The sequence below is a fragment of the Podarcis cretensis genome (assembly GCF_951804945.1).
Source record: "Podarcis cretensis genome assembly, chromosome: 7".
In the NCBI taxonomy this organism is placed as follows: Eukaryota; Metazoa; Chordata; class Lepidosauria; order Squamata; family Lacertidae; genus Podarcis; species Podarcis cretensis.
Window position 1 is genome coordinate 10,252,399 of NC_137176.1, and position 14,727 is coordinate 10,267,125.

Genomic DNA, 14,727 nt, shown 5'->3' on the forward strand with positions numbered 1-14,727 from the left:
CTTCAGGATCATATGAGCAAGATAGATAAATATCCAGCTATCCAAGATTATGGAAAAGGGTTTAATCTAACACCATATTTGCTGGATCTACAAATCGCAAAATACAGGCGGGCGTTTACCCTTACCAGATTTGATGTACTGCCATCTGCCTTACTAAAGGGCAGATACGAGGGCAAACCCTATGCTGAACGAGTTTGCCCATGTGGTCTGAAAGAGGTGGAAACGGCTTCACATGTGTTGCTACACTGCGACCTTTACGGGGATATTAGGTCACTGTTTATCTCCCCCATCGTTCAGAAATTTCCAGGTCGATCTGAACTTCAGCGGCTGAAAATCCTACTAGGAGATAAAAACCCAGAAGTAACACTGAAAGTGGCCAAATTTTCTGCGGCTGCGATCAAGCGGAGGGCATTAGCTGTAAAAAAGTAAAAGACTTGACCCCTGGATAAGCCCCCTTATCTTTTAAGCCTATACATATATTGCAGTGCATAAATGTGTATATGTGTGTGTGTGTGTGTGTGTGTGTGCATGTGTGTTGCTTTTTATGTATAATTTTACAATTTTTTTTTTTTTTTTTTTTTTTTTTTTTTTAGATTGACACCATTGCTCCCTTTGTAAACTATTGTTGTTCCATGTTTCTCTGGTCTATGACCGTAATAAACTCATTCATTCATTCATTCATTCATTCTTTTACAAAGTATTTAAAGAAACAACAAACTGAATTGGACTCCTTGGCAGGTTTTGAATAAACACTCACAAACTTTTTATTGACAATAACCAGTCAGATAAATCAAGGATTTATACAGTTTTGTAACATGCAGTTTTGTAACATGCAGAGAATAGCATTTGTAGAGAAACCAGAGATTGGAGCTGAGGGGAGGGTGGGTCATTTTATGGGGGGGGGGGAATCAAGGATGATATGTTTTAAGATAATATGTTTTGTTTAAATTCTGAATAATATATATTATTTCCAGAACGAGGAGATCTTTATACATGTGGAGGGAAAGCTGATGAAGAAAACCCATAAACACCATTTCCCCTCACAAACTTATTGCCATTTGAGTAGCTTGTTGTTAAAAAAACAAACAACAACAACAACAACAACAACTAACTGTTTGGTGTTTTGTTAAGAGTGCAGTTTGGTGTTTTTTTAAGAGTGCTGTCGTAAGTTGGACAGGCAGGGAGCAGGGCCAAACTTTGGTAATATGGTGCCCTGAGGCAGGACAACCCCCCCCCCCCAAAAAAAAATCTTTATTATTTCCACAATAATTCCTTTCAGTACAGTTGCTTTTTTAGGAATATTCTTAGTAGGTGCCCATATAAATGTTGTTGTTTTGCACCCCTTCAGCTTGGCACCCTAAGTGCTGGAACTGCCTACAATGCCCTAAATCTGACACTATGGGGCAGCCAGATTAAAAGGTGTGAGGGGATGCTCTTAGCCTCTTTTTTGCCTCTTGTGTTTATATATACAGTGGTACCTCGGGTTACAGACGCTTCAGGTTACAGACTCCGCTAACCCAGAAATAGTGCTTCAGGTTAAGAACTTTGCTTCAGGGTGAGAAGAGAAATCGTGCTCCAGCAGCGCAGCGGCAGCAGGAGGCCCCATTAGCTAAAGTGGTGCTTCAGGTTAAGAACAGTTTCAGATTAAGAACGGGCCTCCGGAACGAATTAAGTATTTAACCCGAGGTACTACTGTATAGTACTATTTTTCTAGAAAAAGAGGTGTTCTGGAACTCATGGCAATGGTGCCCATCGGAGAGGTGCTGGAACTGAGTGCTTTTTTACTTTAAAAAAATGTTTAGGGGTACTCTCATTTTGACTCAAGAAAATCACCCTTTTATAGTTCAAATCAGGAAAAATAAATACAGTAAATGGACAAAAGCACGAAGGTTCACAAAATGTTTAGGGGTATGCGTACCTCTGTGTACCCCCAGTAAAAAAGCACTGTGCTTTCACACTCCACTTCCAAATACAGTGGTACCTCGGGTTGCATACGCTTCAGGTTACATACGCTTCAGGTTACAGACTCCGCTAACCCAGAAATTGTACCTCAGGTTAAGAACTTTACCTCAGGACGAGAACAAAAATCGTGCGGCGGCAATGGGAGGCCCCATTAGCTAAAGTGTTGCTTCAGGTTAAGAACAGTAAGAACAGACCTCTGGAACGAATTAAGTACTTAACCCGAGGTACCACTGTAAAAGGGATGTGTGTGTGTGTGTGTGTGTGTACACACCCACACCCACCCCAGCTATACGTTGGCATAGAGAAAAGGTCAATCCTAAAGCCTCTCTAATGAACTGAGGCTTCTCCTTCCTGCCTTCCGGAAGGCCCCATTTTGGGGCTTAATGGCTGCTACCACCAACAAAAGTACCACCAGTGGTAGCTTCTCTGGAGATTTTGGATGAGTGTGTGAGGAGCAACAGGATACTAATGTACTGATGTTTTTGTTTTTTTGTTTGCCACAGATGGCTATTGAGAGTTGGCAGTATGAATTCTATAAGAAAATAGAACTGTTGCATAACGCTCTCTCAGATTTAACAAAAGTTGAACTTTTAGTATTCTGGTTAATCAATGCCCCTCTTGTTCTTTTTTATTTAGTAGGAGTAAGTGGAGCTGGGTGCGGAGGGGAGGGAAGCAAGACGAGAACTACAACAAAATGTATATTCTAAGTACCAAGCGAGATGGCCCATCATCTTTTTCATTCACCATCATTAGGCTAGATTGGTTTCCTGGGAGATGTCCCAGTTAAGTGGATTTCCTGATTAAGTGCTTCCCGATTAACTGGAATAGATTGTAAGAACTGTACATAAATATGCCTTGCTTGTGACTCTCTTTGTATTTTGTTGTTAGAAAACGGATGCCCGCTCCACATTATTTCTCTTTCCAAATGGGTATATCTTACTGGTTTCAAAAGCACCATTAAAATGGCATTATTTTCTATATGACTAGATCTCCCTTTAATAATAATAATAATAATAATAATAATAACAACAACAACAATAATATCTAGTCATATTTCTAATAATGTATTGTTGTTAGGATGGGGAACTTAGTGATTTTGAAAAAAAAAATCACAACAACAGGTTGGATGAAAGGCACACACCCTTTTTTTCAAAACACTCGAGTGCCTACAAAATTTTAGGCTCCAATCCTGTGCTTACTGCGGTGTAAGATCCTGTGAAACCTCTGGATTAAACATGCAAAGGATTGTGCTATAAGATTTTTAGTCAGAGGTGATGCCATAAAGGTATAATTGCTTGCAAATAGGATGCACTGATTTCTTTTGATCTGTACAGGCCATCCAGTACATTTTGCTGCCTGCAGCAGACGACATGATGGTGCTGTCCCCATGTACAAAAGGTAACTAGACTGGCAATTGAATGTTATTTCAATATTGGTAGTCAAACAGCATCCTCTACTCCTGAAGACAGCAGGCTAGCTTAGGGGGTGCAGGGCACACAACTCTTCCCTCAAATACTGCATCGTTCCCCAGCATTTGCTGCTTGAGGCAGCTGCTTCACTATGTCTAATAGTGGGGCTGGCTCTGGATGCACTGGTTTTGCAGTTCCTGAGATACCACAAAAGCTTGCAATACCTATAAACCAAATAAGATAGTGGGATGAGTATACATACTACATAGGTAAAGGTACCCCTGCCCGTACGGGCCAGTCTTGACAGACTCTAGGGTTGTGCGCCCATCTCACTCAAGAGGCCGGGGGCCAGCGCTGTCCAGAGACACTTCCGGGTCACGTGGCCAGCGTGACATCGCTGCTCTGGCGAGCCAGAGCCGCACACGGAAACGCCGTTTACCTTCCCACTGGTAAGCGGTCCCTATTTATCTACTTGCACCCGGGGGTGCTTTTGAACTGCTAGGTTGGCAGGCGCTGGGACTGAGCGACGGGAGCGCACCCCGCCGCGGGGATTCGAACTGCCAACCTTTCGATTGGCAAGCCCTAGGCACTGAGGCTTTTACCCACAGCGCCACCCACGTCCCTATACATACTACATACCCTCCAACATTTCTCTGATGAAAATAGGGACGTCCCATTCCATAATAATAATTTTACTATTTATACCCCACACAACTTTACAGGGTTGCCTACTCTGGCCACTTTCCAACATACATAAACACATTAAAAAAATTAAGCATTAAAAAAACATCCCTATACAGAATTGCCTTCAGATGACTCAGGGGTCGGATAATGCCATACCCTCCAACATTTCTCCAGTGAAAATAGGGACATTCTAAGGAAAAGTGGGACATTCCGGGATCAAATTAGAAACTGGGGTTGCTTCTCTAAACCAGGGACGTCCCTGGAAAATAGGAACACTTGGAGGGTTTGCATACTATGTGCCAGTGCTTGTTGACATGCCACCACTTTCAATATACAAATAATCTGCTATCTGTAGCCTTACTTTTTCTCTGCTCCTGTTTCTATAGTATTCCAAGGCAGTACAAACCTGAGAGCAAAAGTTATTCTATGATCTCTGTGGCCATATACTGCTTAACTGAAAGATTTATAGTTTTGTTATTGCTGTTTTAAGCAGATTGGCAACACTGAGAACTGGAGGGTAAATAAAACCAAATTGGCTTGTTTATAGCAAACTGTTTAGAATATTGATATTCACATGCATTTCATAGTGTCCTATCCCTCTTCCTTTTCACTTTTGCATATTAATAGAAATATTCTAAACTGTTAATTGCAATCAGCTGTGCACTCATGTCCCGCTTATGGACTTCCCACAAGTTTCTGATAGACCACTGTGAGATCAGGATACAGGACTAGATGGGCCTTTGGCTTGATCCAGCAGGCCTATTCTTATATTCTTATATCTTCATTGCAAACTTAAAGTGCTTTCATGCCAGTTAACTGTTGTGCTCTCTGTAAGAATCATAGGATTGTAATTTAGTGCAAAGTCTTTTTTTCTTTCGATGATGCCTAGATTCAGTCACTCATAGAACTTCAGTTCCTAGGATTGCTTGTTTATTGACTTTCTTTTTATATTGGCAGAATTTACATGCTGCCCAATAACAGTGTCCTCTGGGTGGCTTATAGACAATAAAACATTATTTTACAATAATAACCACAGAATTAAAAACAGTAAACTAATTTCAGCATACAGAGTTCATCAGCAGAGAGTAAAACAGCACAGAAAAATATACAGCATCCCTAAAAACATACTGTATAGCAGATCTAAAATTCAACTATCTCAAAAGATTCACTATTTAAAAGCCTGGGGCTATCTCTTTTACTACTCTTACTACGTATCTCTTTTACTACTCTACTGTACATACAACCACAAACCTGGTCAAAAAGGCCTAGCTGATGAGGAAGATCAGTTTCCAAATCTGCACTAGGAGCCCATTTATAGTGACAAATGTAACCCCTTCCTTCCCATAGCTCTGTAAGAAATGGCCTTTAAAGAACACACCCTGATTTGTCCATAGTTTGCGGCATCCTTGGTTAACAAAAGACTCCATAGCTCAGAGTCACATGCTTTGGATTCAGTTTCGTGGTGTTTTTATTTTATTCAGTTTCAGTTCCAGACACCTCTAGTTCAAAGATCTTGGGTAACAGGGCTGGCAGAAACCTGTGCCTGGGGCTCTAAAGAGCCTATTGCTAGACAAAGCAGATATTGTTGATGATTTGTGCAATTCTGTTTTCATTATGATATTTATCTGTAAGCGGCTTTGAGAGTCTAGTCTGGACATAGACAAGGATATAAAGAAGGGATGGACTGTAGCCCAGAACAGAGCACATGATTTGCATGTTCTCAGTCCCTGATAACTCCTGGGTAGGGCACCCATGTTTGAAACCCTGTAGAACCGCTGTCAACTAGTCTGAATCCCAACAGTAAACAGTGCTGACCAACGATTGGATGCAGTAGTAAGGCAGATATTTTTATTTATTTATGTGACTTCATTATGCCCTCAGGACACAAAAATAAGCATTTGTAAATATTTCCAATTGTTTTATTTCGAAATGATTCTTAGAAATGTAAGACGGCAGTCTCACACTGGAGTTCATGTATGGGTTCAGCTTCATTAGAATGCCCTCTTCTGTGTTTATTTCCATGTTTGGGTTAGAAGAGAGAAAACAAAGACTGCAGTTGGCCAGGAGAGGGCATTCTCATCCTTGCTCCAGCTCCAGCCAGCCAGTTTCTGCTTGCTTTTTGTCTGCTGTACTACTGCCGCACTGGGCATTGCATTGCAGAGCAGCTGTAACACATGCAAAAATCTGCAATACCATCCAGGCTTCCCCATAGGATGTTCTGAGTGGTTGATGGTAGGATTAAAGAATTTGTGACGGAGGCAGGAATTAAAAACTGTACTCGTAATCCATGTAGAATGAGGAATAACATCTGTCCCTGCAGCATAATGGGTCAAAGAGGTTCAGCAGAAATACAGCAGGCTGGGACTTGGAGGGTGCGTTTGGTATAACTTAATAGCAATTAAAAAAATCAATTTGATGATTTTTCAGAAACATTGCCCAGATATATAACCTTGAATTTTTATTAATGTTAGGATTTGTGAGCAGAAGTACAGTCAGTAGAGTTAAAACCTGGAAAAAGTATGTGAGTGAGAGAGTATTTTAGGTATATGTGTGAAAGAGAGAAAGAAAATTGAATTTAAGAAAACAGGTAGGATTAATATGGCATATGCAAGTGGAAGCAACAACTTTTTAGATGTGGCAGCCTTTGGACAAAGTGTTGTTCAAGTGTGAAAAGTTACCAGGAGTCTGGTTTTGCCATATTTTTAGAAAAAATATTTTGTGGGTCAGTTTATTAATGACACAATGACCTCACATTCACTTGGACCAACATGCAACTGTGGGATGTGTATGGCTATTTCTATTCTGACAACTGCCAGAATATGAGAGATGAGCTCTGTGTGTCTTTTTGGCAGGGAAATCATGGAAAAGCGCTTTCCTTTCTTTCCAATGAGAAAATGACATTAAATAAATAAATAAATAAGGAATTCAGGTTGATCAGACAAAAAATGTAAATCAGTCCACCCCACCCCCCCAATAGATTCCTTGTAGCAACTGGAATTGCATTGTCTGGAATTGCGTTGTTTGAGAGACCAGTGGTTCCTGAATTTATAATGAGATTTACCCAGAACTTGATCAGACTAATCAACTGATGTAGTTGTTATGCTTCAAGCAATGTATAATTTTATGGTTCAGAATTCTGAACCACCTTCTTTTTTCCTCCCTGCTTTTGGAGGAAAATAAAATCCAGATGAAATTGTTTGTAATCATTTGCTATTTTTGATGCAGCTCAACTGAAGTTACCATGAGTATATTCTGAAATAAATAGTTGCATTTGTGAAGGAGAATCATTTTGGTGCAAATATTCTGCCAAACAGCAATAAATTGTTCCTTGTCTCACATCTATAATTTGGAAGCTGTCCACCACAAAACACTGACTTGTCATACTTTTTTTACAGTATATGTAAAAAAAGGATGCAATTAGTATCCAGTATAAAATACCATGATCCATCCCACCTGTTTGTATTGATGCAGGGCTTTTTCTAAGCGCTCAAACTAATTTTACCACCATCAGGACAAAATTTCTTAAGTGTCCAAGTAACATCCTGTTTTGCAAAATTTATAAACTGACTTGTGCTTGTGCTACCCTTGTGCTGTAATAAATTAGTAGTTTGAGAAAGTGCTGTTATTTTAGTGGCACTGCTCAGTTGATGTTTGCATTTTGCTTTACAAATGAATTCTCTTTGGCTATAATATCAAATACTGAAGCAGTGATGGCATAAAATAGCACGATTACATGAGATTCCTAGTAAATTGAAGATTAATCTGTATTCTATAGCATTATGGCTTACGCATGGATCACAACATGACTTAATAAGAAGTGCTTATCTTCATAACCAGGCCATTACTTTAAAATCTATTAAGAACATACTGTCATCTCTAATGATCCAAGAACCAGCAAGGTTAAGAGAATAATGGATCAGCTTAGTTTTGCATTCATATTAATTTACCACTTGGTTGCAAACTCCTGCAATAATGCTTTCTGAAAAGTGCAATCGTTGGAAAGAAAAATAAACTTCTGGGCTTGAAAACTAGCAATAGTTCTTATGAGCTACAGGTTGAGGAAAGATTACTGCATATTTTCAGCTTTCCAACTGCACTTTTGAGAATCATCCCAGCATATATTTTGGCCTCATACAAAAACTGAACTGCTGTATTTTAATATATTTGCTGAACCCATAAAGCGTCAACTTGTTCATAACACTTCCGGACAAATTTCTAAAACTAGGCCAGTTCATAACACTTTGGTTGCCTTGCCACAAACAATGGAATTGGTGTGATAAGATTTGTTTTAGCATAGTGTTTCTTCTTCTTCTTTTAAGTAGGCTGGTTTTCTGAACACTCGTCTTTAAAACCATTCACATATCCAGTGCCTGAGACAAGGTTTTTTCATGCAGGAGCAAATGTCTACAAATTTAAGATCAAATATGGCAACTCTATGAGGTAAGTATGACAAGACAGTTAACTGAAAGCCTTCATTCTTCACAGTATTGAGGAATTGTTCAAATTAAGAAGCAGAAATAAAAGATAGGCTCAGCATCTCAAAAGAACTTAGGTTGAGACTTGTTAAAATCAAAAATTGTATTAGAATATTACAGATACTTTACCTAAAGCTAGTTTATCATAATGACCCAGAGAATAAGCTATAACTTTATCTCTGAACTCACTTAGGTAAGCCATCTGTCACTCTCATCCCTCTGCATATCTGCAATGTGAAGCTAATAACACTGGTCTGCCTTACAGGCTTGTTGTAAGAATAACTGAGAGAAGTTATGTGAAGCAGAGGCAGAGCTAGCTGCTCCGGCACCTGGAGCAGCGCACATGCTGTGCACCCGGGGGCGGGGCTAGCCGCCTGCGAGGGTGGGGTGAGCATCCCAGGGGGGCGGCGCAGCGATGTCACCCCCCCTCAGGGATGACACCTGGGATGGACCACACCGACCACACCCCTTTCCTCCGCCAGTGATGTGAAGCATACTGAACACTCAGCAAATACTGTAACAAGCTGCTGCTGCTGCTATTATTACTATAACTATACTATAAATATCAGAATGTTAGTTCTGGATTGACCCTAGTTCATTTGAACAAAACCATTATTTAAATCAGCCAGAGTTCCCCCCCAATGCAGATATAACAAGAAAATTCTGATCACATCCTTGAAGCCATGTTGGAGGGCAAAGGAGAATATATGAGCAGTTAGATATTTAGTCTAAACTACAGTAATTGCAATTGTTTTAAATGCCCATTTGCATTTGATTTCTGCAGTTAAATTCTGTTATGTTTGTTTTACAGTGTTAATATTGATTTTCATGAAAATATTGTCAATGAAGAACTACAGGTAAGATATGCAGCAGATTTATCTCAGAAAGGGTCATATGATAGATGTGGAATTTAGACTTTGTCCTCTTTGCTTTGGGAAAACAGAACTCACTTAAAGTTCAAGTTCCATTCAGATAGCTTTGAACCTCACAGTGAATGCTTGTTTGGGAGTTTCCTGTTTGCTGGGAGGGATACTTGCAAAAAACATGGCTTTGTCTTGTGTAAGAGGGGGTAGTACATTTCCTTATATGGTCCCAATTATGATTTTTCTGTTCTCATGGTATGTTTGTATTACATGGTACTAAGCTTCATTTCTGACTGACTTACTACTGAACTCTTGAAATCCTGCACCACCCCTTTTACCTGGAAGTCCTTGTAAAGCCAAGTCTGCAATATGCCAATCCTACAATAATTTCTTTTAATTATTGTCTTCTTTTTATTAAGCAGTGTATAATGGGCTCAGTGTGTTACTTATGCAGAGTACAGAGATGAAACTGGGAGCATAGAGATGAAACTGATGCATCAAACTTTTTTTATCCTTTTGCTTGAGCAGAAGATGTAATAAAGTCAACTGCAGAGGAACCTGTGCTTGTGCAGATGTTGTTGGACTCCCACCTTCCATCAGCTTCAGCCAGCATGGGATAATGGGAGTTGTAGTTCAGCAACACCTGGAAGGTTGAGGATAAGTATCAGGAGATCTAGGAGTTAGCTTGATAAAACATAATAACAACCTTATCACAAGAACTCTGGCTAGTCCAGTCTTTTACACTGTGTTTAATATCAGAAATTTCTAAGCACTAATAAAGTATCAGAATTTCCTTCAATTCTTCCAGGATGCTATTCGAGTAATACTTGGAAACCTTAATGATCTATGCCCATTTACTACTGAGCACTTGATAATATTTCCATGTATCCTTTTATCAGTGTAAGTTGTCTAAGGCAGTGTTTCCCAACCTTGGGCCTCCAGATGTTTTTGGCCTACAACTCCCATCATCCCTAGCTAGCAAGACCAGTGGTCAGGGATGATGGGAATTGTAGTTCAAAAACAGCTGGAGGCCCGAGGTTGGGAAACACTGGTCTAAGGAACACGTTTTGACGGTGGGGGTGGTTATAAATCTGTTAATAAAAATAAATAATCACGAGGCTAATCTGGAAAAGGATTTTACACAACCCGTCTGACTTATGTAACAAAGAAGAGTCTTACTTCACAAAATCACAAGAGAAACACTTATTGGTGGTAGGCTGCCATTGAATGTGTAGGCAGTGAAATAGACACACATGTGCTTATCAGGGATAGGGATGAAGAAGTGTGCACTAGATACTTTCTGATGGGGAACAGGGACAAGCGGTTGGAAGCCAGGAAGCATTTGAATTAGAACAATGTGCATTTGTACTAGGACGTGAACGAATGTGTGCACTAATAAGCTGGTAATCAGACAAAAGGGAAACAAGAATAAACAACAACATTAAGAAGGGGCATTAAAGGGGCATCTAAATGGGAAGGCTTGATAATCAAGCGCAAGCTGGTGAGAATTGCAGGTGAGGAAAAAAGTTAAACTCGTGCAAGCTGGATATAATTTTGACTGGAAGTAAGAATGCTGCATTTTGAAAAGATAGAAAGCATACTTCTGCTACAATATGAGGTATGCATTTTGAAAATCCTGCTGAATTCCATAAGTATTTTTGAGCAAATCTCCCAAACATGCAACATCATTTTTTCAGTAAAGTGAAAATACTTGTGCAAATAATCACAGACATTTTGCACATTATTTGCCGATGGTTATTTTCTGCAGTTATATGTCAGTTTCCTACATAATATCCAGGTGGTAAAGGTAAAGGTACCCCTGCCCGTACGGGCCAGTCTTGACAGACTCTGGGGTTGTGCGCCCATCTCACTTAAGAGGCCAGGGGCCAGCGCTGTCCGGAGACACTTCCGGGTCACGTGGCCAGCGTGACATCGCTGCTCTGGCGAGCCAGAGCCGCACACGGAAACGCCGTTTACCTTCCCGCTGGTAAGCGGTCCCTATTTATCTACTTGCACCCGGAGGTGCTTTCGAACTGCTAGGTTGGCAGGCGCTGGGACCGAGCAGCGGGAGCGCACCCCGCCGCAGGGATTCGAACCGCCGACCTTTCGATCGGCAAGTCCTAAATTTCTGTTTATGAAGCAGTCTCCACCCAGCCATCAGTCAGTTGCCTAAAAAAATGCTTATTCTCCTTTTTGCCCCTCTAAGTTTTCTCCTATCTGTACCAAAGAATGGCATCTTTGCTCAGAATCACTTTTTCACAATCTGTTGCTTTGTTGTTTTTCTGTCTCTTGAGACAGACAGATGCCAACTAATTTACAACTTATATAGCCCTTAGATCAAGAATTTGCAACTGGCAGCCCTGGATCAAAAGCAGTTCCCAGAAGTGTGCTATTTGTCCCCCACCTCCCTTTCCAAGCAGAGACAAAAGGAGTGGTGTGGAGACAATAGTGGTTTTAAACATGGGATTTACTGACCTTCAGCGAGTGGCAGTTTAGAGTTTTAATACCTCAGTCCTCACCCCAGCTTCTTTTCAAAGCTTGCTACAAAGTACATAGAGCCTTAGATTATTAAGCTTGATTTCTTAAGTCTGATTTTTTTTTTTAAATTGAAGAGTGAGATAAGATATTCATGAGATATGCAGATTCAGTAGATTTATTTTGTTATCCTTAAATTTACATATTATCTCTGCTTGAGTGTAGAAAATATTTTGTCTGCAAGTTGTGGTGCTATATCTGTTATCATGCTGCAATACAGTGGTACCTTGGGTTACAAACACTTCGGGTTACAGACTCCACTAACCCAGAATTAGTACCTCGGGTTAAGAACTTTGCCCCAGGATGAAAACAGAAATCACGCGCTGGCGGCTTGGCGGCAGCGGGAGGCCCCATTAGCTAAAGTGGTACCTCAGGTTAAGAACAGTTTCAGGTTAAGAACGGACCTCCAAAGCGAATTAAGTTCTTAACCCGAGGTACGACTGTACAGCATTGTATTCATAAAGCTTTTTGTGTAAAGCTCCACAGTGCCTCCAGTTCTGCACTCAGATACATTAGTGTTTTCTCTTTTCCCTACTAGTTTCTGCACATAACGCTAGGCCGAAGGATAGTTCAGCATGGATGAGCAACTGTACAGGTGTACAGTGAGAAAATCATGGCTGTTTGCTCCTGCCACCACCACACTATCTAGAGCTAAGCTATTGTTTGGCTTAACCTTAGGTCTCAGCCCAGCCTCATGGTTTGTTTCTCTCAAAACAATCCACGGGCAGTAATGTAAAAACAAACATTGGATGCAGTGCATTTGTCTGGAGCAAGACAAACCATGAAACTGGGTTCAGATGCAACCTTAAGCCCAAACCATGGCTTAACTCTGGGTAGTGCAGTGACTGTAGGACCAGGAAAGAGCGAAGTGATGACAATTTTCTCACCACACACTAGGATGCTTACTTGTTCACACTAAGCATGTGGCTATCAGTGGTAGGCAGTAGCATTCCATTCCTGTCTTCCCTGCAGCCAAACTGAACCAGGAATGACACCACAATTTTTGCAACCTTCATTTTACTCCAGTGTGCTGCTGAACTGTTGAGCCTTAACTGTACCGATCAGATTTAAACCAATGGGAAAAGGTGTCAGACTTGAGATTCATGCGTGGTGATACGTTTCTTGTTCCTTATCCTTATGTCTGCACTGTCTATGTAGAATTAAATCTCTTGAAGCATGGTGCATTGTGGGGTAAGTTCCGAAGTTCAAGAAGGAATGTTTGAAGCATAGCTTCATACAGATAGCATAGCATAGCATAGCATAGCATACAGATTTGAAAATAAGGGACCAGCAGCCTTGAAAATAAGGGACCAGCAACCAAAATAAGGGACCCTGCAGCCTCACCTGTTCCAGGCACCCCAGTCTTCCTGTCCTCCTGCAGTCTGGTCAAACTCATGCTGGTAGCTCTGAGAACACTGTCCAACCAACTTTGTAACCAGAGGTTCAACTGAATAGAATCTGAATCACATGTACCACAAGGCCTATGCAGCCTCAACTTAAGATGGCTCCCCGGCCTGGCTTTGCACTGCAAAGTTTGCAGGAGCACGTGCAACAAAATGGCATCCAGCATTCAAAAACCTCCTCAGCTTGCATTAACTAGCCACACACAAGGCATGCAAGCTCCACCCCCTAGTCGTTCTTAGACTTCTTATTGGGTGAGCAACACAGCCAAGCAACACAGTTGGAGCCTCCCTCCTCCCTGGCTGGCAGGGAGAGAGGGAGAGGAGCTGCTTCCTTTGAAATTTAAGGGACATCATTTAAGGGACATTTAAGGGACATCCATCAATAAGGGACAGCAGCGGGACATGGCGCTGGAATAAGGGACTGTCCCTTCAAATAAGGGATACTTGACAGCTATGGTTTGAAGTCTAAAGATATATAACCTGACATAATTGCCACAAGAAAAACAAACAATTGATTTTGGCTCCAGAATTTCCCTATTTTCCCATAGTGCAGAGGTTGGGATAGTCCCTGACCCTCCTGATGTTGCAGTTTATAGGCCTATAAAAACTCTTGATTATCCATGGGTCTGCAAAAATAGATCCAAATCTATTGGCTATGGAGTGTTCACTTTCTCTAGGCATGTGTGTATCAGTCACCTTTTTAATGATAGTAGGGTTAAGATGTTTGAGAGGTTTATCTTTCCTTTTCCTGGAAATTTGCTGTTACACTTTTTGCAAATGTGCAGTTCCATGTACTGGAATGTGTTATATTTTAAGTCTGCCAGTAAATAAGTTACCAATTTGGATTGGCCTATCTTTTATGAAGTATGTTGCATATTTTCAGGTAAAGCAGGATGTAGGGAGGCCTGTAACTCTGTGAGTATTTTCTTTGAAATTTCAGACAGTAAGATGGGGAAAAGTAGAGGGGGATTTATTATGACAGAGTAATACTTTTAAGTTTAAAAAAATGGGGTGGGAGAACAGAACTGCTTCAGCATGTGCCTAAACTTGTATTTGTAGCCAGTGCTAGTCCTACTCAGAGTAGATCTATGGAAATAAATAGATATGACAAACATAGTTCCATAGTTCCAGTACTCCGCATAGAACTTAGTTGGATATAACTTTTCATTTGCATGATCTATGTGCTTAAAAGAAACCAGATAAAGTAAATTTTGTTGCATATTGGTGCCTTAGGCTGTAATCCTTTATGCTTATATGAGAGAGCAAGACCATTGACCTCTATGGCTCCTACTTCTGAATAGACATGCATAAGTTTGCACTGTTGCTGTGGGTTCTGCAGTTCAGCACCCAATAACTCATAACTCCAGTGACTTCAATAGGCATTGTTCCTTAGGCA

General features: G+C 40.7%; 2 protein-coding genes across 34 annotated transcripts in view; one reads left to right on the plus strand and one right to left on the minus strand.

The window, feature by feature from the left end:
- Positions 1 to 14,727, plus strand: part of MAJIN (membrane anchored junction protein) — a 172,536-nt gene that overhangs the window by 148,569 nt on the left and 9,240 nt on the right. For 11 of the 30 annotated variants that reach the window (XM_079983988.1, XM_079984011.1, XM_079984017.1 and 8 more), the window contains 6 exons: positions 3,297 to 3,360; positions 8,375 to 8,495; positions 9,342 to 9,387; positions 10,202 to 10,277; positions 12,994 to 13,119; positions 14,215 to 14,246. In XM_079983988.1, the coding sequence (XP_079840114.1) occupies positions 3,297 to 3,360; positions 8,375 to 8,495; positions 9,342 to 9,387; positions 10,202 to 10,277; positions 12,994 to 13,119; positions 14,215 to 14,246 (465 nt within the window). Of the gene's footprint in view, positions 1 to 687; positions 739 to 1,163; positions 1,201 to 1,619; positions 1,761 to 2,441; positions 2,745 to 3,296; positions 3,361 to 8,374; positions 8,496 to 9,341; positions 9,388 to 10,201; positions 10,278 to 12,993; positions 13,120 to 14,214; positions 14,247 to 14,727 lie in introns of those variants that run through there. The other 19 variants (XM_079983999.1, XM_079984000.1, XM_079984001.1 and 16 more) reach the window with 11 other exon arrangements.
- The window catches only part of SLC12A7 (solute carrier family 12 member 7), a 137,144-nt gene that overhangs the window by 118,612 nt on the left and 3,805 nt on the right, over positions 1 to 14,727 (minus strand). The window lies entirely within an intron of this gene.